General features: G+C 52.9%; 1 protein-coding gene and 1 long non-coding RNA gene across 4 annotated transcripts; one reads left to right on the top strand and one right to left on the bottom strand.

Moving 5' to 3' along the window:
- Window positions 1-371: 371 nt before the first annotated feature.
- Window positions 372-27,984, top strand: C5H16orf74 (chromosome 5 C16orf74 homolog). Of its 3 annotated transcripts, XM_076572217.1 has the most exons (5): window positions 3,667-3,802; window positions 3,940-3,985; window positions 23,192-23,259; window positions 25,166-25,312; window positions 27,538-27,984. In XM_076572217.1, exons 1-5 carry the CDS (start codon window positions 3,790-3,792, stop codon window positions 27,594-27,596), a joined length of 333 nt encoding a protein of 110 aa, XP_076428332.1. In that variant the 5' UTR covers window positions 3,667-3,789; the 3' UTR covers window positions 27,597-27,984. The 3 variants fall into 3 exon arrangements, with proteins under 3 accessions (XP_042133716.2, XP_076428333.1, XP_076428332.1); XM_042277782.2 differs by lacking the exons at window positions 3,667-3,802; window positions 23,192-23,259 and adding an exon at window positions 372-523; XM_076572218.1 differs by lacking the exons at window positions 3,667-3,802; window positions 23,192-23,259 and adding an exon at window positions 3,391-3,616.
- On the bottom strand, window positions 2,334-3,493 carry LOC121829447 (uncharacterized). The gene is made up of 2 exons (XR_006072264.2): window positions 2,910-3,493; window positions 2,334-2,570 (listed from the first exon to the last, which is right to left on the bottom strand). It is a non-coding gene; the product is annotated as an uncharacterized LOC121829447 (long non-coding RNA).

The following is a 27,984-nucleotide window of genomic DNA, read 5'->3' as shown; positions in this document are numbered from 1 at the left end:
TAGGGAGTCGGGAGGCGGCAGCCCGAGTCCTCTTAGTCTGCACCTTCGGGTTCTCTGCCAGCTGTGGCGGACAGAGGCACGTGGCCAGTCAAAATGCCAGAACCCAGCAGCGGGGAAGCCCGCGGGTCACCATGCCACCTGAACCTCCCAAACGCAGCGACAAGCTGGGGGCGTTACTTCTACGTCTCTGCGAGAGAGGCGGAGCCCGGTGCCCCTTTCCCTCTACAGCACCGGGGACAGGCAGCGGGTGCCCAAACTTTCCCGGGTACAGGGAGCGCGGCGGGGGTGGGGGAGGCGGGCTGGGAGGCGCGGCGGCGGCCGGGGTTGTGACAGCTCCCAGGGCGGGCTGCGGGGCGGAGCGGCCTGGGCGGCGCCGCCCTCCAGGTGCCGGGCGGGGGCCGAGGCCAGCGCCGCTGCGGGGAGAGCAGGCCGGGCCATGACCCCCGCGGCCCGCGGCTGCAGGCGTGTCGCCTGGTGTCCCGCAAGGCCGCCAGCGTCCGCGCCCAGCGCGCCCCAGAAAGAGGTGAGTGCGCGCGCGCCGTGCGCGCCACGGCGGACGCACCGGGACATGGGAGGGACCCAGGACAGGGGACCCCAGGGCCGTGGAGACCAGGACGGTGGGGATCCCGAGGTGGGGTGGGAAACCGGGACGGTGGAGAGATCAGGGTTGCCGAACCCGGGAGGGTAGGTATCCCAGGGTGGGGTGGAGACGCCGGGGGAGGGGGTGTGGAGACCCCCCAGGTGGTGGGGACTCGAGAGTGATTGGGGGACCCTTTGGCCCCAGGCGTCCCACAACTTCCCGCAGACTTCGCTGCCCAGCTCGGCTCCTTTTGGCCGCGTGCCTGGCATTGGGCGGGGGCGTGTCCCGCGCGTGGCAGCCTCAGGCCCCTCTATGCGCCGGGCTTGGCTGTCAAGTTGCCAAGCAGTCGGGCGAGGTGGGGGCAGGAGGCCTCGGGAGGAACCGCTTCCCTCCACCAAGTGTTTCGAATGTATTATTGATGAGCTGCCTCGCTTAGGGGCGCCCAGCACATCAAAGCAGCTCCGCGAGACCGCAAAGGGCGACCCGCGCAAAGCAGGCACTTCTCCTGGCAGGGCTGGCCTGGGCAGATCTGGGGAGGGTGCTTATTTAAAAGAGGACCCGCAGCTTCCCTGGGGGGACTCTGAAGGCAGGAGGGACTTCTGGCCTTTGCCAAGAGAACAGTGTAGCAGCAATGTAGAAGTCACTCCGGAGAGAGTATAGAAATGCCAGAACACACCCTGTTTTACAGATGAGGAAACTGAGTCCCAGGCGGCTTCTCCCGAGTGGCAAACTCTGATGTCTCTCTCCAGCCTGAGACACTTCCAGGAGGCCCTGTCTTGGGTTGTGCTGCCAGCTAAGAGCACCCACCCCTTACCTGTCCAGACTGCTTTCCTACCCAGGCCACAATGCAGACTGGTGCTGTCTAGGCCATACCCACCTCCGGTCCCCTCCTGGTCCCCTCCCCTGGGTCCAGGTCCTCTGCACAGGAGAGAGGCGGTGTATTTATGGAAAGACTTAATCCCTCCACCAGCCCCAAGGCCTGGAAAGCTGTGTCTAATCTGTCCCTGGAAGGCCTCAGCTGGTGGGCACACACCAGGCAGGAGTGTGCGTCCCCTAGGGAGGTGTAGGTCACTCGGGAGACTCCTTGTCCTCTTCCTGGGCGGAGGACGCTGAGATGTCAGTGCTTAGCCAGCAGGCGGCCTGTGCCAGACCTGTGCTGGCTGTTTTCACACTCACACCAGCCCTCTAACTAAAGCCTCTTCTTGTCCCCATTTTAAAGGCAGGAAACTGAGGCAAGGAGGTAGATAAGACCAAGTGTTAGCCCTGAGGCAGCAGGAGACGGCTCTCATCCTGGGGTGGGAAAGCTAGGCCAGGCCTGTAGAATCATGGGAAATAGACCCACCATAGAGACTGATAGAGGATAGCCCACTCAAAAGAAACCCATCATTCTCCAGGCCCCACACAGCCTTGGTTTCCTGATAGTAGCCACTAAGGTCATAGTACCCATCTCTCCTACGTCCCTGTGTTCAATCTTTCAGAAAAAAAAATTTTTTTTTTAATTTATTTTCATGTGTACGAATGTTTTGCTTGCATGTATGTCTGCCCCATATACATGCCTAGTGCCCTTGGAGGGCACTGGATCCCGTAGAGCTGGAGTTACAGATGGTTGTGAGCTACCATGGGATGCTGGGAACAGAATCCAGGCCCTTTGCAAGAGAAATACATGCTCCTAACCACTGAGCCATCTTCCCCTCACCCCATCCCACCCTCCATGTTCAATCTTGACTGCTACAGAAACCATGAGGACACTCTCTTGCACTGTAGGCTTTATTGTTTAGCAGATGTTTGTAATGGTGTAAGAGAGAGTGGAGCATTAAGTACCACAAAGTGGCCCAGAGCAGGCAGCAGGCTGGTGAGAAGCTGAGGCTAGCCCTAGGTGGGGTCTTGGTGGCTTCTGGCCTCTCTAGTTTCCCTGAGACTTTCAGGTTGGCAGGCTGGCCTTGGCGGGGAGGTACCTCAGCCGGCATCTGTTCTCAGCATGGTGCCTGGGCTGGAATTGAAAGAATGCTAATCCTGTCACACAAAGGGACCTTCCTAAGCAAGGAAGAAACCCAGATGTGAGTGTGCCCATGCTGCTTGAAGCTCTGCTGTGTGGGGGAGCTTGGGAAACAGCTCAGGGACCAGGTTGCCCTGCCCAGCCTCCTCCAGCCTCTCAGGTAGCCAGCGGTCTGACTGCTCCTGCGCAGCCTGGTCCTTAAAGGAGGGCTTTGTTAAGGAGGTGAGGCACAGTGCCACTCAGGCTCTCTTGGCAGGGTAATTCTCATCTCATGTGGGAGGTGACTGGGCAGAGACCATGGCCGGGGGGCTCCCAGTCCAACTGCCTACTTACTATTCATTCTTCCGCTCAAGACAGCTGATGTCGGAATTAGGACTATGGCTAAAGTAGCCAAGGGTCCAAAGGAGAAAGTGAAGAGGCCCAGCTCTGGCCAGTTGCAGGTCCCCACTGAACCACATGTGGGACCCCGGCATCCTGCCTTCAGCTGGGGCCTGTCACTCCATCCCTCAGCCGCTCTAGGTTTGTGTCGCCCGGGAGCCCAGTCCCCCCAGACCCAGGCTGGAGCCTGCCTTCTATGAGCAGGTGCATATCATAATGACTTCTTTCTCTTGTGTTGCAAACCTGTGACAGCCAGGTGGTGAAGTCACTCCTGATGGACACTGGTCCATGGAAGACCTCATTGTCCACTTGGTGTCTCTTCCCCCGCCTCCTGCTTGTATTGATCAAATGGGTCCTAAGGAAGGGGTTGCAGGAAGGTCAGGAGAACATGGGTGGGAGCAGTTCTAATTCTACACGGACTAGGGACACACACGGACTAGCCTGTTAGAGTTCAATCCATTCCAGTAATCTGCATTGAGAAGACAGGGGCTGGGCTGTGGCTCAGTGGCACAGTGGACATGCCTGCTGTGCACGAGGTCCTGGGTTCTATCCCCAGCACCACAATGAACAAATGAAGTAGACAATGAAGTAGAATGTGGGCACTGACTAGAACGCTTGAGAAGTCAGCAGAGAGGGTTACAGATGGAAGATTACATGCCGTGGTAGGTTTCATCTGCCCCACAGCCTGCGGGTCCTCTATCCCTGAGGCTGACCACTGTCCTGTGGCCCCTGAAAGGAGAGACTGGAGTGTTGCATCCACACCCTCAGTCCTGACCAACCTCACCTGAACTTTCCTGGACAGCAACCCTCTGCCCTTGGCACACACTCTGCCCAGATGTGGTCAGCAGGTACTGTGACCTCATAGCTGGCTTATTCCATCACTGCTTCCTGTTGTGTGCCCAGCTGGCCAAGTAGGGGCCTGGCCACATGTGGCCGGGACAGTGACATCCCTCGTCCTTCTCTGAGTGCTCTCCTCTCTTCACAGGCCTGCAGAGGCGGCGCCATGGGGCTGAAGCCCTCCTGTCTGAAAGGTAAGGCAGAGTGGGGGTGGGGGTGCTGGGGCAAGAGGTCTGGGGGAGCAGGGAAGGAGGAGCTGGGCTGGAGATAGTATGGGATGACCCAGAGGCCTGGGATGCTGATCTAGACTGGATGGGTCCCCGTCTGTAAAGGCAGACCACATATACAGTAGGTACTCTATAAATGCTTACTCTGCCTCTGTGACCCCCTCCAGACCTTCCTTCACCAGAGGCTGGTACCCAAAAGCTTCAACTTCCTCCTCAGAGGGGAAGTCCCAGAAAAAGAGGTGACCTGGGAAGAGGGAAGGAAGCCTGAGCAAGAAGCCAGGCATAGCTTGGGGAGTTGCTTCCCAGGACACCCTGGATGCCTGCCATCACCCAGGCAAGAGGTCAGCTCGGCTAGTACTGAGAGAGAAAAAAAGGCCATCAAAAAGTTCTAGAAGGTGGGGGGCTGGAGAGATGGCTCAGCAGTTAAGAGCACTGACTGCTCTTCCAGAGGACCCAGGTTCAATTCCCAGCACCCACATGGCAGCTCACAACTGTCTCTAATTCCAAGATCTGACACCTTCACGTAGACATACATGGAGGCAAAACACCAATGCAAATAAAATAAAAATAAAAATTCCTTTTTAAAAAAAGTTCTAGAAGGGTGCAGAATCAGTGAGTGTATTGGTGGAGGCAGCACAGACCTCTTCTGATATCCAGAGGGAACCTGAGGCATTATGGCCCCCATGGGAGACACCTGAAACCTTCTGATGTCCCCCTGTGACACAGGCATGGTCCCCACCATCATCTGCCAGCCTTGAGGTCCAGACCTGCCCTGGACAGCCCTGCAAGGTAACATAGGTCCACCCCAACTGCTTGTTGGCATCCAACTTGCTGTGGCTCCATCCGTCTTCACAGCTCTCCCAGGCTGCAGGAACCATCCCAGTCTTAGTTCTCACTGCCTAGGGTGTTTCCTTTCCTTTCCTTTCCTTCTTTGTTGTTGTTGTTTTTTGAGACAGGGTTCTCTGTGTAACAGTCCCCGCTGTCCTGGATCTCACTCTGTAGACCAGGCTGGCCTCGAACTCACAGAGATCCGCCTGCCTCTGCCTTCCAAGTGCTGGGATTAAAGGCGTGCGCCACCATACCCAGCCCAGTGTGTTTTCTTGATGGCCACTGCCACACATGTACTCACTACCCCACATGCTGAACCACTAGCCTGAACTCCCCTCCCTGCCCACCCCAGTCTCCCCTCCTCAGCCTTCTCATGCACTTCTGCCCTCCAAGATCAGCCTGCTCAGAGTCTCGTGTTCCCCAACCTGCTCAAAGCTCTGGAGACCTTGATTTCCTTGTTCATAAAGTGGGGTCATGACATGGCATGGCTGTGGTGTTCAAGAGTGCCAGGCTCCCAGCACTCAGGCTGCCGCTGGAATGCAGCTCCTGTGATTATCTCATCCCTGTACCCTTCTGTTTCCTGGGCTTTCCAGCCTCTACTCCGAGGTCTTAGGGGACTTGAGGTCTCTGGGTACAGCTAAGGCATTGATTGCAGTTCACATGAACAAGATGAACTTCCAGGAAGACAGATAGAACCTTACCCCCCAGGAGAAATGGAAAGGCTGGGAAGGAGTGGGTGGATGTCTCCTGAGCTGCTTCTTACTTTTTGTGGGGAGTGGAGGGGGGGGGCAGGCATAGGATAGCATCTGATTGGCCCAACTGAGGTCTTGCACCTTGGCCTGGGAGGGTGGGGCATCTTGACTGACAGCTCCACCAGAACTTCTATCAAGGGGGCACTGTGCAGCTTGCAGGATGGCTCAGATGTTGGAGGAGCAGAGTCAGCCCTCACCGCACTCCAGGGCTGGCTCTCTCTAAGACCCCAGGCTCCCAGGAGCAGGTGAATGAGTGCCCATGTGTGGGAGTGGCTAAGCATGGGGCAGCTGGTGGCAGGGGGGTTAAAGCCTGAATGGGTCCCTCTCTTGCTGTGGCCATGAGTCTTAGCCTCATGTGGCTGTGGCTCCTCTATCTCTGTAGCTGTGAATTCATGTGTCTACTGTGTCTGTGGGTCCTCCTAGTGGCCCCGCACAAAGCATCTCTGTGATGTCACTTTTCTGTAACCATGTAGAATGAACAAAGTTTACCTGGTGACTAGTGAGTGCACAGTTTGGGGATATGCCAGTGAGTGCACAGTCTGGGGATATGCCAGTGAGTGCACAGTTTGGGGATATGCCAGTGAGTGCACAGTTTAGGGATATGCCAGTGAATGCACAGTTTAGGGATATGCCAGTGAGTGCACACTTTAGAGATATGCCAGTGAGTGCACAGTTTAGGCATATGCCAGTGAGTGCACAGTTTAGGGATATGCCAGTGAGTGCACAGTTTAGAGATATACCAGTGAGTTCACAGTTTGGGGATATGCCAGTGAGTGCACAGTTTAGAGATATACCAGTGAGTGCACAGTTTGGGGATATACCAGTGAGTGCACAGTTGTTTAGGGATATGCCAGTGAGTGCACAGTTTGGGAATATGCCAGTGAATGCACAGTTTGGGAATATGCCAGTGAGTGCATAGTTGTTTAGGGATATGCCAGTGAGTGCATAGTTGTTTAGGGATATACCAGTGAGTGCACAGTTTAGGGATATGCCAGTGAGTGCACAGTTTAGAGATATGCCAGTGAGTGCACAGTTTAGGCATATGCCAGTGAGTGCACAGTTTAGAGATATGCCAGTGAGTGCACAGTTTGGAGATATGCCAGTGAGTGCACAGTTTAGAGATATGCCAGTGAGTGCACAGTTTGGGAATATGCCAGTGAGTGCACAGTTTGGGGATATGCCAGTGAGTGCACAGTTTAGAGATATGCCAGTGAGTGCACAGTTTGGGGATATGCCAGTGAGTGCACAGTTTAGAGATATGCCAGTGAGTGCACAGTTTGGGGATATGCCAGTGAGTGCACAGTTTAGAGATATGCCAGTGAGTGCACAGTTTAGGCATATGCCAGTGAGTGCACAGTTTAGAGATATGCCAGTGAGTGCACAGTTTGGGGATATGCCAGTGAGTGCACAGTTTAGAGATATGCCAGTGAGTGCACAGTTTGGGGATACACCAGTGAGTGCACAGTTGTTTAGGGATATGCCAGTGAGTGCACAGTTTAGTGCTACTGTGGGGTCAGTGCCCCTGACATCCTGTACTTACTTCTCTACAGTGTCAACAACTCTAAGGTCTTGATTATGTGGGCCCCAGGGTTCTTAGAGATTCTAGTACTCAATGCAGGGTATAGTCGAACTTTTCTTTGGGCCTCCAGTTCACAAATAACAACACGAAGACTTATTATTAATTATGAAAGCTTGGCCTTAGCTCAAGCTTTTTCCCAACTAGCTCTCATAACTTAACTGTTTTTATTGATCTATGTTCTGCCACATGGCTTGTTACCTCTCCTCTGTCTAACTTCTTCAGTGTCTTGCTGCTGCCTCTTGCACACCTAGATTGATCCTGAGTTCCTCTTCCTCCCCGGAAGTCCCGCCTATTCTATTCTGCCTAGCTATTGACCATTCAGCTCTTTATTAAACCAATCACAGTGACACATCTTCACACAGTGTAAACAAAAATTCCACAACAGCATGGACCAGGTTTTTTTTCTGGCTTTGTTCACTGAGCATCGCATTTTCCAGGCTCTGTGCATTTTCCAAGATCTGTTGTGGCAAGTGTCTGTGTGTCATAGGACTGAGGAGTGTTGAGAATGAGGTGCCGGGGCTGGAGAGATGGCTCAGTGGTTAAGAGCACTATCTGTTTCTCCAGAGGACGTGGGTTCAATTCCCAGCACCTACATGGCAGCTCACAACTATCTGTAATTCTAATTCCAGGATACCCAGCACCCTCATATATACATACAGACAGACAAAACACCAATGCACATAACTTAAAGAGAAAGAAAGAAAGAAAGAAAGAAAGAAAGAAAGAAAGAAAGAAAGAAAGAAAGAAAGAAAGGAAGGAAGGAAGGAAGGAAGGAAGGAAGGAAGGAAGGAAGGAAGAAAGAAAGAAGAAAAAGAAAGAGAGATGCCAGTCTGTGACAGACAGCTAGGAAGATAGAAAGTGTTGGGACAGTGGCCAGGGTCCTAATATACACCTCAAGGGCATATCCCCAATGACCTCACTTCCTGTAGGGCTTGCTTTTTATAACTATTTCCATGGTCTAGGGACCAGGACTATGACACATGGGCCTTTTAGGGACATTTAAGATCAAACTAGGCATGTACCTGTAACCTCATCATTCATGAGGCATAGGCAGAAGGATTTCTGCAAGTTTGAAGCCATCCTGGGCAACATAGTGAGTCCCAGGCCAGTCTGGGCTACACTATCACCCCATCTCAACAAAAAAGCAGTAGACCCGTGGTCCAGCAGGATGGGACATGTTTTCTTTTTCTCCCAGCCATCAGTGGAGTCTTGTCTAGTTATATCAGGATGTCCAAGATGGTTCAACCCGGGACCTAGACCAATTCCCCCAACAGAATACACCTCTATCCTGCCCCACCACAAGCCCAAAAGCCACACTGGTTGCCAAGGGCCCCTTCAAGGCATCACCTCTTGTCGTTTTCCTTGCATGCTTTGGGTGTGTCGGACCTTGGTCTGCCTCAGCCACCCAGCCTTGGTCCCTGGAGGTAATGAAGCCAAGAATGACCCACCAGCTCAGACCTTCCTCCACAGTAGAGCCGAGTTACACACACACACACACACACACACACACACACACACACACACACACACACAAAACGAGTGATGTTGTCCCCATAGGCCTAGTCATGACTCAGTTTCCTGTGTGGCCTGCTCCAGTGCAGCCACAGGTTTGGCTCTGTGTGGTACTGTATGCTGTCTGTTTTGTTTCCTTGAGATACTGTCACATGTAGCCCAGGCTAGCCTCAAGCTCTATGTAGCCAAGGATGACTTTGAGTTCTATACTGTTGCCTTAATAGGTAAGCCATTGGAAATTTGGGCATAATGGTGATGATGATGATGATGATGATGACGATGATTTATTTGGAATAAATCTCAGGAATCAGAAAGATCAAATAATAATAAATGGCTGTTTTATTGGGGGCTTAGCCTGGGAAAGGTTCTTTTCTGTGAATTCTACATGGACTAAATCATGTCTCCAAGACAAGGAGACTGAAGCCCAGAGAGGGTCCCCTGGGGTCACACAGCTTTGGCCCAGGCAGTATTTGCATTCTTCCAGAAGCCTTGCTCTAGCCACTCCATCATCCGCCTCCATCCTCACGCAGTCCTCTTCTGTGTCTGGAGTTATGGACAATTTTGGGCCACTGTGTCCTCGGGCAGCTCCCCTCTCATCGTCTTTTCCTCTTCGCTTCTGAGTGCACAGTTGCTGGGCTCAGTCACCGGGTTCCAGGATGCTGTCTCTGTGAGGTTCTCAGCCTGAGTAAACCTTCAAACACCTCATTCTAACAAGGCTGGATTCACCCTGGAGCCAGTTGACCCCTAGAAGTGGGGGAGTGCTGCTGTCACTCATGGGGCAACAGGCAAGGGACCCAGTCGGGACCTACCTAGATCCTCTGTCCCTCCATCCCCAAGACTGCCCCTTGGGACTCAGCTGTTTCTAGTTTATCTTCCTTGTAACATTCCCAGCTCCAGGCTATGTCAGGGCTCCAGATCAGCTCTGCTCCTTATCCAGAGCGTGCACACAGCACAGAGCATGTCCAGTGCATAGCACAACATCCCGCCACCCCAGACCCTGGCTCAGCCTAGCACTCCAAACTCATTTCCCATGAATCCCCATGACAGGACGCCCCTGTGTGTGTCTCTGGGCTTAGAATGTTCAGGGAAAAGTGAGACATCCTCCACCCAGCCACACCATGGCTTGAGAATCATCTAGAGAATTCTACTGAGTTGCACATGTAGATTCTGCTGAGGGTTCACCAGCTGAGAGCACCGTCCCCTTAGAGACCAGGACACTCAGAAATTTGTAGCTGTCGTGGTGGCAGATCCTGGAGGCAGGAGGATGGTGAGCTAGAGGTTAGCCTGGGCTACACAGTGAAACCTTGTTTTTAAAAATATAAATTTTGGGGCCTGGAAAGATGGCTCAGTGGTTAAGGGTACTGACTGCTCTCCCAAAGGACCCAAGTTCAAATCCCAGCACCCACATGGCAGCTCACAACTATCTGTAACTCAAAGATCTGACCTGTAGGCAAAACACCAATGCACATAAAATTAAAAAGTAAATAAATTAAAAAAATTTTTAAAAGAATATATTAATTTTGGGCTGGCAAGATGGCTCAGCAGTTAAGAGCACCTGTTCTTGCCGAGGGCTCGGGTTTGATTCCCAGTACTCCCACGGGGGCTCACAATTGTCCATAACTTCAGTCCCGGGGGTCTAACATTGTCTTCTGCTGCGTGCCAACACAGACCTATGTGCAAGCAAAACACTCGCACACATAAAATAGATACATATTCTTTGAAAAGATAATATATTTCTTTTTTGAAGACTTTTGTTTGTTTGTTTTTCCAGACAGGGTTTCTCTATGTAACAGCTGTGGCTGTCCTGGAACTGGCTTTATAGACCAGGCTGACCTCGAACTTAAAGAGATCCACCTGTCTCTGCCTCCCGAGTGCTGAGACCAAAGGTGTGCGCTACCACCTCCTGGCTAAGACTCATTCATTTTTAAGCATGTGTATGTGTGTGGGTATGCACACGTGAGTCCAGGTGAGGCCGGAAGAGGGTGTCAGATTCCCCAGAACTAGAACCACAGGTGGCTGTGAGCTGCCTGCCGTGGGTGCCGGGAACCACACTCGGGTCTCAGGCCCTCTGCAAGAGCAGCAAATGCTTCTGACCGCTGCGCTATCTCCCCAGCCTCCATCCCCAGATCTTAATTTCTCAGTGGCACGGTTTGGACCGTACAGCGCTGCCTGCCTCGGTGACCCCTGCTTCCCACACCTCTTCCTCCCCACAGTCTGCTTGCCGCCACTTTTGTCTCCTTCTGCCTCAGGGGCCTTCGCACCCGCTGCTCCCTCTGCCTGAGATACAACTCTCCATACTCAGGGTGGCTCCAGTCCAGTCCAAACTAATGTAGGGGTCACTCATGGTTCCTCAGCTTCTTTCCTGTACCCCCTTACTCTGCCAGCCTAGGCTGTATGTTCACATAGCCATCCATGGTTGTCTCCGCTCAGGGTCCCCGCACAGTGATGGTACATAGTGGATACTCAGTATGCTTGTTGGCAAAAGAAACCCTGCCCCTCTACCACCCTGGTATGGGCTCTACTCCCAGAGCAGGCATTCAGCCTCCTGGAGTCCCATGTGTATCTAGCTTCTTTGGGGACTCAGATACATCCGACCCCTACCCCATGGTGGTGGCATTGCCAGGCATTGAGGTTGGGGACTCCCCTTGAAAACTGGAGCCCATTTTATAGATGGGGACATTAAAAGCCAGGAGGTCAAGGATGTAGTGCAGCAGAGATGGGAGGTGACTTATGGGGGCTGAACAGGGTCCCCCTCAGGTAAGCATCACAGACTGTAGGCTCCTTGCTTTTTTGGATGTGAGGTCCGTGTATTAGCTGAGGATCTTTGATGAGCTCACACTTGATTTGAGGGGCTCTATCTAAACTCTAAACCCAGTGATTGGCGTCTTCATGGGCAGAGAGACAGAGAAGATGGCCATGAGAAGCGTCAGCAGAGCCTGTGGACATGGGAGCTACTTGGAACCAGGAGAGGCAGGAAAGAGTCACTCTTGGGGCCTCCCTAGGTCTCCTGGCCCCAAACACCACCTCCACGGCAGGCTATTGGTCTCCAGAGCCATAGGGCATAAAGTCCCACTGTCTCAAGTCGCACCATTTGTGGTCATTTGTTAAGTAAGTCCCAGGACACTTGCCCATGCTGGAGGAGATAGACAGAGGTCAGCCCAAGTGTCTGATGGAGCCCAATCCATCAACACCAAGTTAGTTGGCCAGTCTCTGTGTCCTCCTGGGAACTTAGAATGAAGGGGGTGAGGAGGACTGTACCTCCATTGTCACGACTCCTAAGGTAGTGCTTCTCAACTTGTGGGTCACAGGGGTCCCCAAAGATAGTCAGAAAATACAGATATTTATATTATGATGCTTAACAGTAGCAAAATTACAGTTACGAAGTAGCAACAATAAGAATTTTATGGGGGCAGTTACCGCAACATGAATAAGTATATTAAAGGATCGCAGCATTAGGAAGGTTGAGAATCACTGTCCTAAGGGAGCAGGAGAGTAGAATGGCCTCCAGAGAGAGTCAGATTCAGCTTTTGGAAATGCATGCCTTTTAGCTCTGAAAGCCAACTCTAAGACTCTAGAAGAGGAAGAGAAGAGGGAGGGCCAACACCAGCCCCGCTCTCACCCACCCCTAACTCTGGCCTGCTCCTTAAAGTCCCCTCTAGACCACCAGCTAACAGGAGCCCCCTAGGCTAGCAATTAGACCCCAAGACCTGACAACTAGGCCAGCATACTGACCTGTGGGTCAGTAGAATAAAGTACCTTCATTTCTTCTAGCCCCCCCTTTTTTTTTTGCTCAAGGGATCCCCAGATGGTTAGGTACCCCACTCAGAACTTTTTAGTCCAGGGATCCAAAGTTTTGACACATATGAGAGCCATCCAAAGTGTCTTGGGGGTCTGCAGCAATATGGCCTCCAGGATGGGTCAGGTGTTGTGTGCTGGGTCCCAACTATCCCCATTATAAACAATAATTTATTAGCTTCCATAATCAGATCTATGTAGATTTGACCTTACAGGCTTAGTACAGTGTGCTACTCTGTACAAACAGGAAAAATATTCAGTGGTCTGGTCCAAAAAGCCTATTGATTTCTCCACAGTGGTAAACTGGGGTACTTGTTCTCCAAAGCTGACAGCATAGCCAAAGTCTTCAAAATGCAAATTACATGTGTCTGTATGTCTTTATTTGTGTATGGCCGGGCATGGAGGCACACCTTTAAGCCCAGAACTCGGGAGGCAGAGGCAGGCAGATTTCTGTGAGTTTGAGGCCAGCCTGGTATGTGTGTGAATCTGTATTTATATGTGTATATATATATTTCTATAAAAAGGCTGGTACCAGGGCTGTAGTTCAGTTGGCAATCCCAGCATTCAGCAGGTGGAGGCAGGAGGATCAGAAGTTCAAGGTCATCTTCAGCTATATAGAAAGTTCTAGGCCACCCAGGGAGGTCAACACAGGGACCTAAAGACTGATCCAGATCTCCTCCTGGAACCTTCTGTACAGAGCCTGCCTGGGCAGCTCCAACCCGGGCTGAGCTCTGAGTGTGCTGATCTTGAAAGCCTGTTTGAAATTCGGGGGTGTGTGATGATTGATCCAGCTCCATTCTGTGCCCTGGGCATGTCCAGCTCCCTGCCCCGCTTTAGGACTTAGCCTTCTTGTGTCCCTTGTCACTAGTGCTTAGGCTAAGCCTCAGCCGCACCCGATGTCCTCAGGAATTAGGGCAGCAGCCCCGGTAGGTGGGATCAGATGCCCTCCTTAATCGCCTGTGCCACCCCCGGCCCTGCCCTGCTGGAGCCACTTAGTGAGGACCCCCGGCTTGAAGCCACGCACTCAGGACTCAGAAGTCAGCCCTCCACTGCCTGCTCACCTGCTCAGACACAACCAGGGTCAGGAGGCTGGCCAGCCTGCTCCTCCCCCCATTTTTAAAGAATACGTTTGGCCAAGCGCGGTGGCACAGGCCTTTAATGCCAGCACTCTAAGGCCGAGCTGGTAGTTGGACAGGGGTAGTTTGAGCCCAGCGGGAGCCACACAGAGAAACACTGTCTCAAAAAGAATATTTTCTCTGTATCCCTTAACAGTTTGATGCGTGTACAGTGAGTCACGAATCTATCCACGGCTCTGCGCTGCCCCTCCCCCAGCATGTCCTTAGCATTCTGTTAAAGCACACTGGGTCCTTGATATTTTCAGGGCTTTGACAAGGGACCCCTGGCAGTGGTCCCTGGTGTCCCCTGCCCCCATCCACCACACGGCATATGGAAGTGCCGACAGTCAGGCACGTTTTTGTCCCTCGTTTTGCCGATCTGCTGGTGGAGAAAGCCTTCTTCCGGGAAACTCGGCTTCATTTTCTTTCTTTTTCAATGAGAGTTGAGTCCAGGCAGGCCTCCAACTCACAATCCTCCTGCCTCAGCTTCTTGAGTGCTCTGAGTCTGTTCCCTGCTCAAGGAGGGCAGGATGCTTCCTTGAAACACAGAGCCAGTGGAGGGCACTCAGGGAAATGGGGCCTCCTGTGTGGGAGGTGCTGTACCCCTCATGTGGCCCCATCCTTCCAGGTGTGGGGGAGGGGGGACAGGCAGGAAACCAGCAGCCACCAGGTAACTGTTCCAGGCCATGAACACATACTGGGCCATTACCAAGAACAATCACACATGAAATTTTCTTGAGACACAGCTGAATATACAACTTATTCTGTAGCCCAGGATAGCCTCAAATTCAACAGCCATCCCCCTGCCTCAGTCTCCCAAATACTGGGATTATACAAATCACACCTGTGATCCTCAACTGACGTTGATTGTGTGTGCCTGTGCCTCTGTGTGTGCATGTGCCCGGGTTCAGAGACAAACCCCACAGAATGGAGTATGGCGATTCACGCTGTCTTCTCAGCATGCAGGAGGCAGAGGCAGGAAACTCAAGAGTTCAAGGCCTGCACGACAGAGCAAGACCTTACCTCAAGAAATAAATAAGCTGGGCAGTGTGGCGCATGCCTTTAATCCCAGCACTCGGGAGGCAGAGGCAGGTGGATCTCTGTGAGTTCGAGGCCAGCCTTGGGCTACAAAGGGAGTTCCAGGAAAGGCACAAAGCTACACAGAGAAACTCTGTCTCGAAAAACCAAAAAAGAAAGAAAGAAAGAGAGAGAGAAAGAGAGAAGAAAGAAGTGAGCACACAGCTTTAATCCCAGCACTCGGGAGGCAGAGGCAGGTGGATCTCTGTGAGTTTGAGAGTAGCTTGGTCTACAGAGTGAGATCCAGGACAGCCAGGGCTACAGAGAGAGACCCTGTCTCAAAAGGAAGAAAGAAAGAAAGAAAGAAAGAAAGAAAGAAAGAAAGAAAGAAAGAAAGAAAGAAAGAAAGAAAGAAAGAAGAAAGAAAGAAGAAAGAGAAAGAAAGAAAGAAAGAAAGAAAGAAAGAAAGAAAGAAAGAAAGAAAGAAAGAAAGAAAGAAAGAAAGAAAGAAAGAAAGGAAGGAAGGAAGGAAGGAAGGAAGGAAGAAAGAGAAAGAAAGAAAGAAAGAAAGAAAGAAAGAAAGAAAGAAAGAAAGAAAGAAAGAAAGAAAGAAAGAAAGAAAGGAAAGAAAGGAAAGAAAGAAAAAAGAAAAGACAGACAAAGAAATGAAACAGAGCAATTCTCCTGCCTCACCCTCCCACGTACTGGGAAGACAAGTGCTGTTCATCCAGGGATGACAGATGTGTGCCATGAGTCCGGCTTTGCTTGTTTCCTGTGGCTTCTTATGGTCACCCCCAGAGGGCGGCTTCCTATGTTCATTTTAGGGTTGACAGGCTGAGGGCCAGCGCTGACCAGTCCATGCTGGACCCTGTTTTCTGCACTGAACCCTTGCTCTCCACAGCTGAGACCCCAGCAGCCTTCCTGGGGGTGGGGGTGGGGCTGCAAGATGGCGATGGCAGGGACTGGCTGCTGGGTGTGCAGGGTGCCCTCAGCCTGAACTGCCTGGCAGCCTCTTCACAGGCTCCTCTCGGTGCATGCTCCAGCTGCAAGTCCCTGACGCAAGCAGGAGCTTTTCCCTTAATTGAAAAGAGATTTAAAACCATCTCTGTTGGGCCCAGGCTGCCGTGAAAAGGTAAAAACCACAAGCGCCATCGCCGAATCTGTAGTAACAGCAGGCTTTCCCTATGGCTGGAATTATAAACAGGGCGAAGGGAAATGAAGATAACCCGTCTGCATCCCTCGCAGGCCTTTGCCCTTGTGAAAGATTCTCAGCATTCCCTGCCCCTGCTCGGCCCCTGCATCCTGCCCCAGTGCCCTCTTCCCTGACCCTCCTGCAGCTTTGATGGTCTCCCCCACCACTCCACCATCGCCCCTCCCCTCCAGCCACCAATGGCCTGTTGTTTGTCCTTGTCCCTCTGTGACCAGACTCTGAGTTTCTGTGCCTGTGTCTCCAGGACCCAACATCAGATCCCTGTGACTTCCCTGTATCTTAGCGTGGTGGACCCCACCTAGGGAAGTATTCAACTACCCGGGTCAGTCCCTTCTCTCCCCAAGCAGACCCTGTAAGCCTTGAGGCCCACTCGCTGGGAAGAGTAATCCCAGCATCCCACAGGGAGACGCATGAGTGAGAGGTCCCTTGGCAGGGGCGTTTTGTAAAAAGGGGGTGAAGTGAGCACATAGATCAGGAAGCTCGCTGGTTTTTATTCTGACGTAGGCAGGGGCTGTGGCTCACCCCGTTCGTGGGAGCTCTCCTCATGCTCGGACTAATTGGCACAATTGGTTGCCTAACTGGCACAAAGGGGAAGCATGTGATCGAGAGCTTCAGGAAGGGCCAGGGTTTGGAAAACAAGCATAAGGTGGGGGAGGGGGGCTATGGAATATTGGCTAGCTACCTTTGATTAAAAAAAAAAAACATCTCTCCGTTTCTGCTGCTGGAATCTGGCGTGGGAGGCAGGGAAGGCCTCTGTGGGCAAGCAGAGAAACATCTGTGGGGTCATTTTGATCTCAGTTGTGTGCCCAGCACACGGAGCTCTGCCTGGTACACACACACAGAGTGGGTGCACAGAAAATGCCTGCTCTCAGGGCCCGAGCTCCTCCAGGGCCAGGGCTGGGCTCGGACCTTGATTCAGAAGTGGGCCACAGAAGCCTGGCGCAACAAGTGGTCAGCCCTGGCCAAGAGAGGCCTCTTTCCCAAGTCCATGGCTATCCAACAAGAGAGGAAAAGGTGACTCCGGGGTGCCATGCAGAGACTGAGCCCCGTCCCTCCTGCCTCCCCCTCCCCAGTGTTGGACTGCAGGGATGCACCGCACCACGTGGTGCTGGGGCTAGAGCTCAGACTTTGTGCACGCTGGGCGAGCTCGCTACCTGCTAAGCTACACTGCCAGCTCCTAGAGCCAGGAATATCCTGTCTAGCACCCACCCCCGCTGTATCCAGAGAATGGTAGAGCCCCTGCACGTTGGGGGTGCTGCAAACCAAGCGTCTGATATTGGTTGGTTTGGGTTAAGTGCTAAGGAATAAACTTGCCTGGCGTGAGTAACAGCTGGTGTTCCTGGAAGGTGCATTAGGAGGCCAGCTCTGGGGCTGGGCTAGAGTTAATGGCTGACCGTCTAGCTCAGTGGTTTCTCGGCGTCCCTGATGCTGCGACCCTTTAATACAGTTCCTCATGTTGCAGGGACCCCCAACCATAAAACTGTTTTCGTTGCTACTTCATGGCTGTAATTTTTCCTACATATTGTTATGAATTTTAATATAAACATCTGTTTTTCGATATTTGGTCTTAGGCAACTCCTGTGAAAGGGTCATTTGACCTGGGGTCTCTACCCACAAGCTGAGAACCGCTGGTCTAGCCTGTCTGTGGGGTCATTATGTACTCCCAGCAGGGGAGAAGACAAAGGCTGAAACAGGTGGGGCCATTGCCCGGTAGACTGAGGTCCAGCTGTCAGTCTGGCTCACGCCGTACTGGGTTCAGCAGGTTGGAGTCCCTTGTGTGTGAAAGTTGCTTTTCCGGTGGAAAAATGGCAGGCTCCTAACAGGGGCAGATTGCTGTTTTACAATGAGCCAGTAGAGGGCACCTGTGAGCCATGATGCCTGCTCAGGGCCAGAACTTGCCTTTGGCTGCAGCCTGAGTCTGTTAAGGCCTTGGGAGGACTGGGGAATACTGAGGGTGAGTAGGGAACCTTGCCCTGCACCTCGGATCCTGGGGTGTCCTAGGTAGAGGCTAGAAGTAGGGTCATGGGCCTGAGCTCACCTGACCCCGAGCTTTAAAAGAACGAGAAAATGGGAGCTGAGGCAGGAATGGTTAGAGCCACAAGAGGCCATGGCCCCTCTAGACTGACTGTGACCCTAACTCCCTCTGTGGTGGGAGGATGGAGACGGCGGGAATTCAGGCTCTGCTCACCTCGGCTGGGGAGGCTGCCCCAGGAGGCTGGCCAGCTTGGTGGGGAGATAGAAGCCAGCTTCGTGTCCCCGAGCTCCTTGCCAGGGGGATTGCTGCAGGCCATGCCATCCGCGTGTGTATGAGTTCTGTGAGCTCCATATTTTACAGCCAGGGAGATCAAGGCTCAGAGAGCCAAGCCATGCATTTCCACAGTCACTCTAGTTGAAGGGTTCCCAACCCTGACTGTGAATCTCCAGGAAGCTTTATAAACAGTCAGTCAGTGCCCAGCTCAGAGCAGAGATGCAGCCCCTTTGTGGGGGTGCAGGGGGTGGGGGTGGGGGTGGGAGACATGAGGAAGAAAGCTGGGTGTGGTGGACACCTGCAATCCTAGCACTTGAGAGCTGGAGGCAGTAGAGTCAGGAGTTCAAGGCCAGCCTTGGCGGTGGGAAGCCCTGGCTCAAAATCAAAAGAAACCTCTCAGAGAATCCCCACAGGCCGCCATGGGTGTCGGCACAGCCACAGCCAGCAGAGGGCAGGGCTGGCTCTCAGCCCATCCTTGCCGGGCTGTGTATCACTGTGTCTGAGTCCAGCTTCTCTGAAGGCAGCTTAGGCTGGGTCTGTGGAGACTGAGGTGGTGCATCGAAGGATGCTCAGGATGGGGGACCCCAACACTTGGCACAGTCCATGAAGGCCTCCTTCCCAGACTCCAGGCCTAGGATCCCTGGTCTGTGCCCTGCCTCACCTGTCCCTCTGGAAACAGGCTTCTAATCGCCCGAGGCAGTCACGGAACTGACAGATGACAGCTCTGGCCCCCAGGGTGGCTGGCATTTGTTTTTTTAATCTTCACTGTTGCCTAATCCTCCTGAGAGCTTTTTCGCCTGCCCAGAGGCCGCAAGGCTGCACCAGAGCTGAGGGGCCAGGGACCTGCTGCTCCCCTCTCCCTTCTTCCCCCCCCTCCTCCCTCTCATCCCTCCTCCCTGCCTCCCTCCTCTCTGCCTCCAGCATCTCTCCTGGGCTCACTGAACCCCAGATACTTGCAGCTTAAGCTGTGGGCTCTGCCCTCAGGTTCCAGACCCTGCTGGCCGAGTGTGACCCGTCACTTCTGTGGGGGTGAGAAAGGGGTCCTAGTGGGAGTGGGAGGCTCCTCTGTCACTGTGGGGTGACCAGCACCTCCTTTGGTTGAGGTTCCTGGGAGCAGCAGGGTCAGGACTGACAGGACAGAGCCCGATCCCCCTGCCCCTGGCTGTTCCAAGTCCCTTCATTCAGTCACATACAAATGGCCCAGGTGCACACACTGCCCACATGGCCAGGCTCTGTTTTCAGATTGAAGGTTGGTATGAACATGCCCAGGCTGGGAGACTCTGTTGGCCCACTGGGACATCAGACTCATCCTAGACCCACTTCCCGGGGATTATCCTGGGTGTGAGGCAGCGGGGACTGGCCAGCCACAAGCACTCAGCCGGGACCTGCTGGCTGCCTATAAATAGAACTGTATCAGGATGGGCTCACGCCGTCCTGTCATCCCTGTAGGTTCTTGGCGGCCAATATACTACAGGGGCAGAGTTGTAGGTGACGGCTTGCTGCAGAGGTAGTTCTGCAGGGCTCTGCAGGGAGCTGTGTGCTCCGTAATTCATGATGGCCAGGACAGAAAGCATCGGCGCTGGGAGTCATCCAGTCTCATGGCTGCCTCTTACCAGCTCGTCAGCCATGTGCAAGTTATTGCTCTCTCTGGTCCTTAGCTTCCACATCTGTGTAATGGGCAGGTAGCGCTTGGCAGAGAGAGCTGTGAACTGAGGGGAAAGACCGAATCAGCCCCAGGAACAGGGTTTAGACCTTAGAACACACCCCACCCCACCCCACCCCCGTCCTTGGTCCTTGGCTGTTTTCCATGCTGGCTCCTGTGTGACAGACACCACTGTGCTAGACTGCCCCACCCCCGGAAGTCGACAGGTCAGGGGAAGGGGCTGAGGCACTGCCTCAGGTCCTAGGATGAGATGGGGTGAAAGTAGGGGTGTGTGCGAGGAGGGGGGGGCGCTGGTCATGCACCAGTCACCATGGTGACTGTTTTCCAACAGACACGGTTGGGTTTGGCTTCTGATTTTGTCAGTATAAAAAGAATGCTGTGCAGAGCCAAAGCTAAAACCAAGGGTTACATAGCGTGAGGTCTCACTCCGCCTCCTGCAGAGGGAAAGCTTCACTGAGCAGGCCCAGGAAGCCTGGAGCACCAGCTGGGAGGTCGTCTGCCCCTGGGCTCCTGCTTGGAGGCCGGTGGGGAGGAGCGACCTGAATTTGGATCACATGAGAGGCAGAGCTTCTCCACAGGGGTTTGTATCCTGCGGGGATTTGGAGCTGAGACTTCACTGGTGGTGGCTTCTCTTCACTGCTTTCCAAAACTGTCAGAATCCTCAGTCAATGCTCTGAAGACTTCTCCTGGGAGAGACTTATGAGGTTGTTACTTAAGGTACTGGTGGCTCAGTGTCCAGCAGGCGGTGCCCTCCTGTGTGACGAGGCCACACGCCCTGTCATGCCAGCTGCTCCCATCCCCATCCCCACCCCACCCCTACCCACCATGTGACTGAGTTGCTAGAAGGACCAATGGGCCTCACCAAGACATGTCACCTTGGTCACAGGCACACACATCTGACCATCCCAATCTGTGGAGTCACAGATGGTGCTGACCCCTCCCTGACCTTGCCATGTGACAGTGTGAATGTGTGGTGCTGACATGTGACGACACTCAGTGTCCTTACCAGGGAAGCACCTTGAGTCTCTCTGTCCTGTTCCGTTGTGGGTTGGATTGTATCACCCCAAGATTTGTATATTGAGAGGCTGTGGGAGCTCATGCCTGAAATCCCAGCACTGAGGAGACTGCGGCAGGATGATTGAGTGTTTGGAAATAGCCTGGGATACACAGGAAGACCCTGTCTCAAACCAAAAGGAGAAGACAGGGCAGGGCTTTTTTGTTTTGTTTTTCAAGACAGGGTTTTTCTGTGTAGCTTTGGAGCCTGTCCTGGAACTCACTCTGTAGCCCAGGCTGGCCTCAAACTCACTGAGATCCACTTGCCTCTGCCTCCCGAGTGCTGGGATTAAAGAAAGGCATGTGCCACCATCGCCCAGCCAGGACAGGGTTTTAATCAAAATAGCCCTTTGGGGTTATGGTTCATCGGCCAGGGTCAAGGTGACTCTTGACTGATTATTGTCTTGTTCAGTTCTCCATCGTGACTTGGACAAGTACTTACTGCCCAGGTGACAGGTCGGTACCCGTGAGACGACTGTGGGGCTTGGGCCTGGCCTTACCATGCACTGACGTGTTTACAGCCCTTCCTCAAGTCCTGGATCACTGTAGGTTGAGGGCGGTGATATGGAGACTGCCTGGTGCCTTTTCCAGGGACCAGGACGCTGTGGAGGCCAACAGGTGTCTCAGGGACTCTTTTTGCTTTCGGCCTTGAAGGGAGGTGTACATCTGGGCTTGTCAGTCACCAGGTTAGACAGACATTCAGGGTGTTCACAGGTCTGCAGGCAGAGCTAGCTGGGAGACAGAGCCAGACAAGGCCGGTTGCCTGCTTTCACCCTGCCATGCACCCCAGTGGCCCTGACCTGCTGGGGTCAGAGCTTCCAACAACAATTCTTTTCAGTTTTCGTTTGCTTGGTTTTTTGTTTTGTTTTGTTTGTTTGTTTGTTTTTAAGACAGGGTTAAAATTGTGTATGTTGCTCTTTTTTTAAAGATTATTTATTTATTATATATACATTGGTGTTTTGTCTGCATGTATATCTGTGTGAGGGTCTCAGATCCCCTGGAACTAGAGTTACAGACAATTGTGAGCTGCCATGTGAGTCCTGGGAATTGAACCCAGGTCCTCTGGAAAAGCAGCCAGTGTTCAACCCCTTATCCAACTCTCCCGCCCTTTTCAAGACAGAGTCCTAGCTGTAGCCCTGGCTGTCCTAGAACTCACAGAGATCCACCTGCCTTTGCCTTCTGGTTGCTGAGATTAAAGGTGTGCGCTGCTGCTGCTGCTGCCGCTGCCACTGCTGCCGCTGCTGCTGCCGCCACCGCCGCCGCCGCCGCCACCGCCACCACCGCCACCACCACCATCCAGCTAGCTTTTGTTATTGGTTTTTTTTGGGAGGGGCGGGGGTGTTTTTTTGTTTTTTTGTTTTTTTGGGTTTTTTTTGGTTTTTCAAGACAGGATTTCTCAGTGTAGTTTTGGTGCCTGTCCTGGATCTCGCTCTGTAGACCAGGCTGGCCTCAAACTCACAGAGATCCGCCTGGCTCTGCCTCCCGAGTGTTGGGATTAAAGGTGTGCACCACCAACGCCCAGCTTAGCTTTTGTTTTTTGAAGCAGTCTTACTGTGCCTCCTGGCTAGCCTCGGACTCCTGATCCTCCTGCCTCAGCCTCTGAGTGCTGGGATCATAGGTGTGCTCCACCACGTCCGGCTGTAGGAAACATGGTCTCCAGGCTCTGGTGCACTTGGTGTCCTCCTGGGCCAGTGTCTGACCTCCCATACAGCCAGTGGCTCAAGGCAGGACAAGGACTGTCACTTCTGCCCATTCTGTTCTTTAGAACGAGTCCCTGAGTCCCCTCCCCACTAGGAATGAAGCACCACAGCTTGGGGACATCCTGATCGTGGCCAGGGCACTGGAATGTGGTAAAGACAGTCACTCAGGACTGGGTAATTTTTTTTTTTTTAAATAATTGTTCCCTGTCTCATCCTACATGGCCTGGCACTTCAAAGCTGCCTGGGGCTAAGTGGGAATTGAGGAGAGGACAGACACACAGACAGAAAAGCTAGAATCAGGTGGGCCAGGCTTGCTCTGATTGGGGGCAGCTACTGTAACTGCGGCAGGGAAACTGAGTGTGTTTATTAGGTACATCTCCAGGAAGAGGGGTCAGCTGGTCTCCGTGTGAGGTCTCTGTAGGAGAGCAACATCTGGACTGTAAACATCTGGGAGAAGGAAGCTGACCTCAACATTCCTCCTCAGACCCAGGAAGGCTTTGCCGTTCCTGTGGACCTGAGGTACTGGGGTCCTTGATGTGGCTGTGCCCATGTCAACAATACACACTCAGGGCTTCCTTCATTCCCCACAGCCCCCAAGTCTGGTGTTCTCTGGAGTAAGACAGGACCCCAAGTTCAAAGGTTTCTGAAGGTCTTGATTTTTTAATGTAAATTTTAAAACTCTATCACTTACTCTGCTCCAGACTCTGCTGGGCTCAGGGGACCAATAAGGAAATGGTGGTTACTCCAGGTGCCCTCGGCCAAAGCAGAGGTAAGAACTGCCCTCCCAGTGCCCGTGAATAAGTGAGCACAGACAGGTCGAAGAGGTCGTGAGGGCACAGCCTGAGCCAATTTCCTCAAAGAGGAACATGCTATGCTAGATTGAGGGATGGACAGGAGCTCACTCCCCTGGCAAGGGAAGAGAGTGCATTTCAGGCAGGGGGGCCAGCACAAGCAAAGGGGTGAAGGGGATGAAGAATTTCGTGACTCTTCGTTCCGGATGTGAACAGGTGTCCCTCCAGAGGGGACTGTAAAGTCATCGTAAGTTTGGGAAGCCTTGGGTTAGGTCAAATTAAAACCCTTTCCACTAGGGCTGGAGAGATGGCTCAGGGGTTAAAAGCATTTGTTGCTCTTTCGGAGGACCTGGGTTTGGTGCCCAGCACCCAATGGCAGCTCACAACCACCTGTACCTCCTGTTTCAAGGGATCCAATACCTTCTTCTGGTCTCCATAGGCACCAGGCACTTGGTTCACAGACACTTATTTCAAACATATAAAGTAGAATAAATAAACCTGACACTTAAAAGAAGAAAGCCTTTTCGTGCTGTGATGGCCTGTGCCTGCAGTCCCAGCACTGGGAAGACTGGGGTAAAAGGATCACCTAGCATTTGGACACAGCCTGACTGCTGAGAGAGCTCCTGGTTAGCCTTAACCTGGGCTATGTTGTGGTTTGTTTAAGCTGTTTTTGGGAGCCCACCACCCAGCTCCCAAATAAATCACACATGGAGGCCTATTCTTAATTATAAATGCCCGGCCTTAGCTTGGCTTGTTTTTTTTGCCAGCTTTTCCTAACTTTAAATTATCCCGTCTACCTTTTGACTCTGGGCTTTCACCTTTTCCTAAGATTTATTTATTTATTGTATGTACATTAGTGCTCTATCTGCTTATACAACTTTATGCCAGAAGAGGGTATCAGATCCCACTATAGATGGTTGTGAGCCACCATGTGGTTGCTGGGAATTGAACTCGTGACCTCTGAAAGAGCAGCAGCCAGTGCTCTTAACCGCTGAGCCATCTCTCCATCCTTACCTTTTTCTTACTTCTGTAACCTTACCTTCACTCTTACTCCCTGGCTGTGTGGCTGTGTGGCTGTGTGGCTGTCCGGCTGTCCCCTGATGACCTCCTCTGGCTACTTCTTTCCTTTCTTTCCCCCAGATTTCTCCTTCTATATATCCTCTCTACCTGCCAGCCCTGCCTATCCTTTCTCCTGCCTCGCTACTGGCCATTCAGTTCTTTATTAGACCATCAGGGGTTTTAGACAGACACAGTAACACAGCTTCACAGAGTTAAACAAATGCAACATAAACAAAAGTAACACACCTTAAAACCATATTCTACAACAGGCCTAGAATGAGATCTTGCCTCAAAAATGAAAAACAACAACAACAACAACAACAACAAAAAAAAAAAAAAAAAAAAAAAAAAAAAAAAAAAACCACAACCTAAATCTTTTCCTCATGCAGGACTTCTCAGAGCCTTTGACTGGCGGAGCTGGGAGTGCCCAGGAGGAGGATAAAGTAGATGGGATTCAGTCACAAATATGTCCGATTCCCAAACTCATTACGAGGTCCCTTCCTGTATCACAGGAAGTATCACAGAAGGCCGGGGACAGACCTTGGGAAATGCTGCTCATACCTCAGAAGATGCCACTCAAAGGCCCCCACTCCCATGCGTATCTCTGGGGACAGACCGAGCTCAGCCCTTGTGGAACTGTGCAAGGTTGGGGATGCATTTCCTTTTCCCGAGTCTCAGCTTCCCCATCTGGGCAGTGCGAAGGGCAGTGTTTCTTCTTTGTGGAGCACGGGCAGTCTGAGAGTGTGGCAAAGAGACTGAGTGACTTTGGCAGGCGCTGCCTAGAGGGCCTGATGCTCTCTCTCTGTCATGTCCTGTATCCCTCAGGCTTTAAGATGTGTGTCAGCAGCAGCAGCAGCAACAACCATGACGAGGCCCCTGTGCTGAACGACAAACACCTGAGTGTCCCCAACATCATCATTACACCCCCAACCCCGACGGGCACGGGGCTTTCCAGAGACTCCAAGCAGCCAGGTGAGGCGACACCACAATGCAGGAGACAGCTCCCAGGACCCCTTCTGTGCCCTGCAGGGCCTGACCTGGTTCCCAGCTCCCCCTGAGCTTGTTAGTGTATGGACAACTCTGTGGCCACTCCACTCTGGGCCCTTTGTCATGATGCCAGCCCTAGCTAGATGTAGCTTGATGAGCAATTGTCTGAGCGGTCCTGGCTGGCAGCGGGGAGGATGATGGATTGGTCTGGCCTGGCCCCCATGCCGTGTCTTAACCACTCACTAGAAATGAACGATGCTCCATCCCTGCCAACAGCAGGGCCTGCCGTCTTCCATGGTGCTGGCTGCAGCAGCTTGGACAACAGGATAGACTGGGAAATGGCCCCACGACAGGCTGCAGCTGTCCTTGGGTTTTCCAGATGTGAGGAAAGGGAAGATATGAAACGTTCCTGGCCAGACAGCATACAGGGTGGGGTGCAGATTGGTGTCTCCTGCTGATGCCCTCGGAGCTGGCAGGAGAGACTGCTCTCTTGTGCACTGAATGGAGATGCATTGAGCTAGGCCTGGTGTGTGTGTATGGGGGGGGGGGTTCACAGTCCTAGTTATTAGGGGAAGCTACTGCAGAAGGATCACAAGTTCAAGGCCGCCTGAGCTCCAAAGAAAGCTCAAGGCCAGCCTGGGCAGCTTAGCCAGACCCTGTCTCAAAATAAATATTGAATAAAGGGTTGCCTACGCTCAGTGGTGGAGCTCTCAAGGCCCTGGGTTCTGTCCGTCTCCAACAGCAAAGGGGTGAAGAAGGGGTGAAGAAGGCTGTTGGTGGTGGGGTGGTTGTGGCTGGTGGCCCATACTGAGAAAATGGGTCATTTTCTCACAGGTGGTCAGGAATGGACTTAGTATAGATCTCACCCCCTCAGCTACAGACAAACAAACTGAGGCTCACAGAGGCTGACGGACAAGTGATGGAGAAACTCCATTGAGTCCCGTAGGGGTGGGTGGCATCATGGCTGAGCAGGCCAGAGAGGAGTCGGTGCCAGGGAGAGGTAGGAATTGGCAGGAGGGCAGAAACCACCTCTGTTCCTTTCGACTCTCAAGAGAGCCAGCTCAGATCCCAGAGGACCACCCTGGATTCCTGCAGAGGGCAGCCACACCCGGTACCTCATCAGTTACCTCATCGGTTACCTCATCAGCCCATCGGGCTGCTCTCTTACACCAACTGCCAGCTCTCAGCATCACTGTACTGAGGGCCAAGCTTCCGGCGCGTAAGGCCCAGCCAAACCACAGTCGTTATCCTCTTTTGTGGCTTCCCCCCAGAAACCCCCACCAGGCTACATGATGGATGCACACCTCATTTACTCCTCACTCCAACACTGTGGGCTGTAGGGACTATGTGTAGCTCTGCTTTAGAGAAGGGGAAAGGACAGGATCCAGGGAAGGACAGTGACTCACCTGAGAGCCCACAGCAAGGTGGAGGAGAGCCAGGCTCCCGTCCATTGCTTCTCTGCCTCCCGGCAGACCCAGAGGACATCAGAGATGCAAGTCCCCAGCTTTGCCCCGAGGGCACTTCTCTCTCTAGACACAGCATCCTCTTCTGCAAGTTCCCAAGGTCGGTAGTTACCCCACAAAGTTGTGAGGTGACATTTCAGGCTAAAGCTGAGTGTTTAGGAGGCCCCTGAACCTTGGAAGAAGTTCGTTTTAAGTTTGGACAACTGTAGAGCGCATAGGGCCAGAGGGGTGGCCCACAACGTCTCTCAAACCCACACTTTGGTTCCACTGGGCTTCCAGAATTCCACCTGCCCCTTAGAGGTGCTGCTGGGAAACTCCCAAGCCTTGGTGTCGTCCTCTGTGCAGGGAAGACAAGAAGAGAGAGAAAGAGGTCTCTTGAGGACCTCGGGCCCTGCACATGACTGTGCTGTTGATGCCACTGAGAGAACTATCACTAGACTGGACCAGGGCGCTGCACATTGGGAACACTTGTTACATACTCCAGGGGTCCTGAGGAAGCACCCCAGCTCTGACACATCCCCCAGATCTATAAACCCAAGGAGATTCTGATCTCACTAGTTCCAAGGAGGGCCTAGGTGGTGGGGGATCTGAGGCACTGGGGATCCTTCTCAGCTTTTAGGGACTCATGCCAGGTTGTGGGGTCCTGGGGTGGTAACCTGAGGTGAAGAATGTTAGGCCTATGGAGGAAGCTGATAGAAGACCTGTTAAGGTGAGCCCTTCCTGATGATGATCCCCTCTTTCTCCTAGTCTGGATGGATGAGTTGGGGTGTTATCAAGATGATGGAGAGTTGGACCCTGAAGCCTGAGAAGTCACCAAGTGGTGGGACCTGTGTGGCACCTTCTTGCCTCACTGCCCCTTGCCCCAGGTGTTGGGGACATGGCTACCTGAGCAGCTGGATGAGGACTGAGAATTGGGCCCTGGACCAAGACAGGAGTGGCCAACGGAACACAGCAGGGCTCTGGCCCTGGCAGATCAGACATCCGTCATCTCCATGTTCTTGCCAAGCCAGACCCCAGCTTGGTGAGGAGGAAGTGACCCTGCCCTATGGCCACTGTGACCACAGACCCTGGCCCTCAAGGTCACAGCACACAAGGACTTCTCGCCAGAGCAGGGCCTCTGTTTTTTTTATAAGTTGTTTTACAGGTACAGAACCCACGTCCTGAGTGAGATTTATAAATAAAGCACCTTTGTGA

This window comes from Peromyscus maniculatus, chromosome 5 (genome assembly GCF_049852395.1).
Source record: "Peromyscus maniculatus bairdii isolate BWxNUB_F1_BW_parent chromosome 5, HU_Pman_BW_mat_3.1, whole genome shotgun sequence".
In the NCBI taxonomy this organism is placed as follows: Eukaryota; Metazoa; Chordata; class Mammalia; order Rodentia; family Cricetidae; genus Peromyscus; species Peromyscus maniculatus.
The sequence above is the reverse complement of the archived record's forward strand: the minus strand, read 5'-3'. Positions and strand labels throughout refer to the sequence as shown.

Bases quoted from the DNA above. Each gene is read 5' to 3' on its own strand.
- C5H16orf74 (XM_042277782.2), top strand. From the start codon at position 437: ATGACCCCCGCGGCCCGCGGCTGCAGGCGTGTCGCCTGGTGTCCCGCA. The intron at 524-3,939 runs GTGAGTGCGCGC...CTCTCTTCACAG, and splicing joins CCAGCGCGCCCCAGAAAGAG to GCCTGCAGAGGCGGCGCCAT. The intron at 3,986-25,165 runs GTAAGGCAGAGT...TGTATCCCTCAG, and splicing joins GAAGCCCTCCTGTCTGAAAG to GCTTTAAGATGTGTGTCAGC.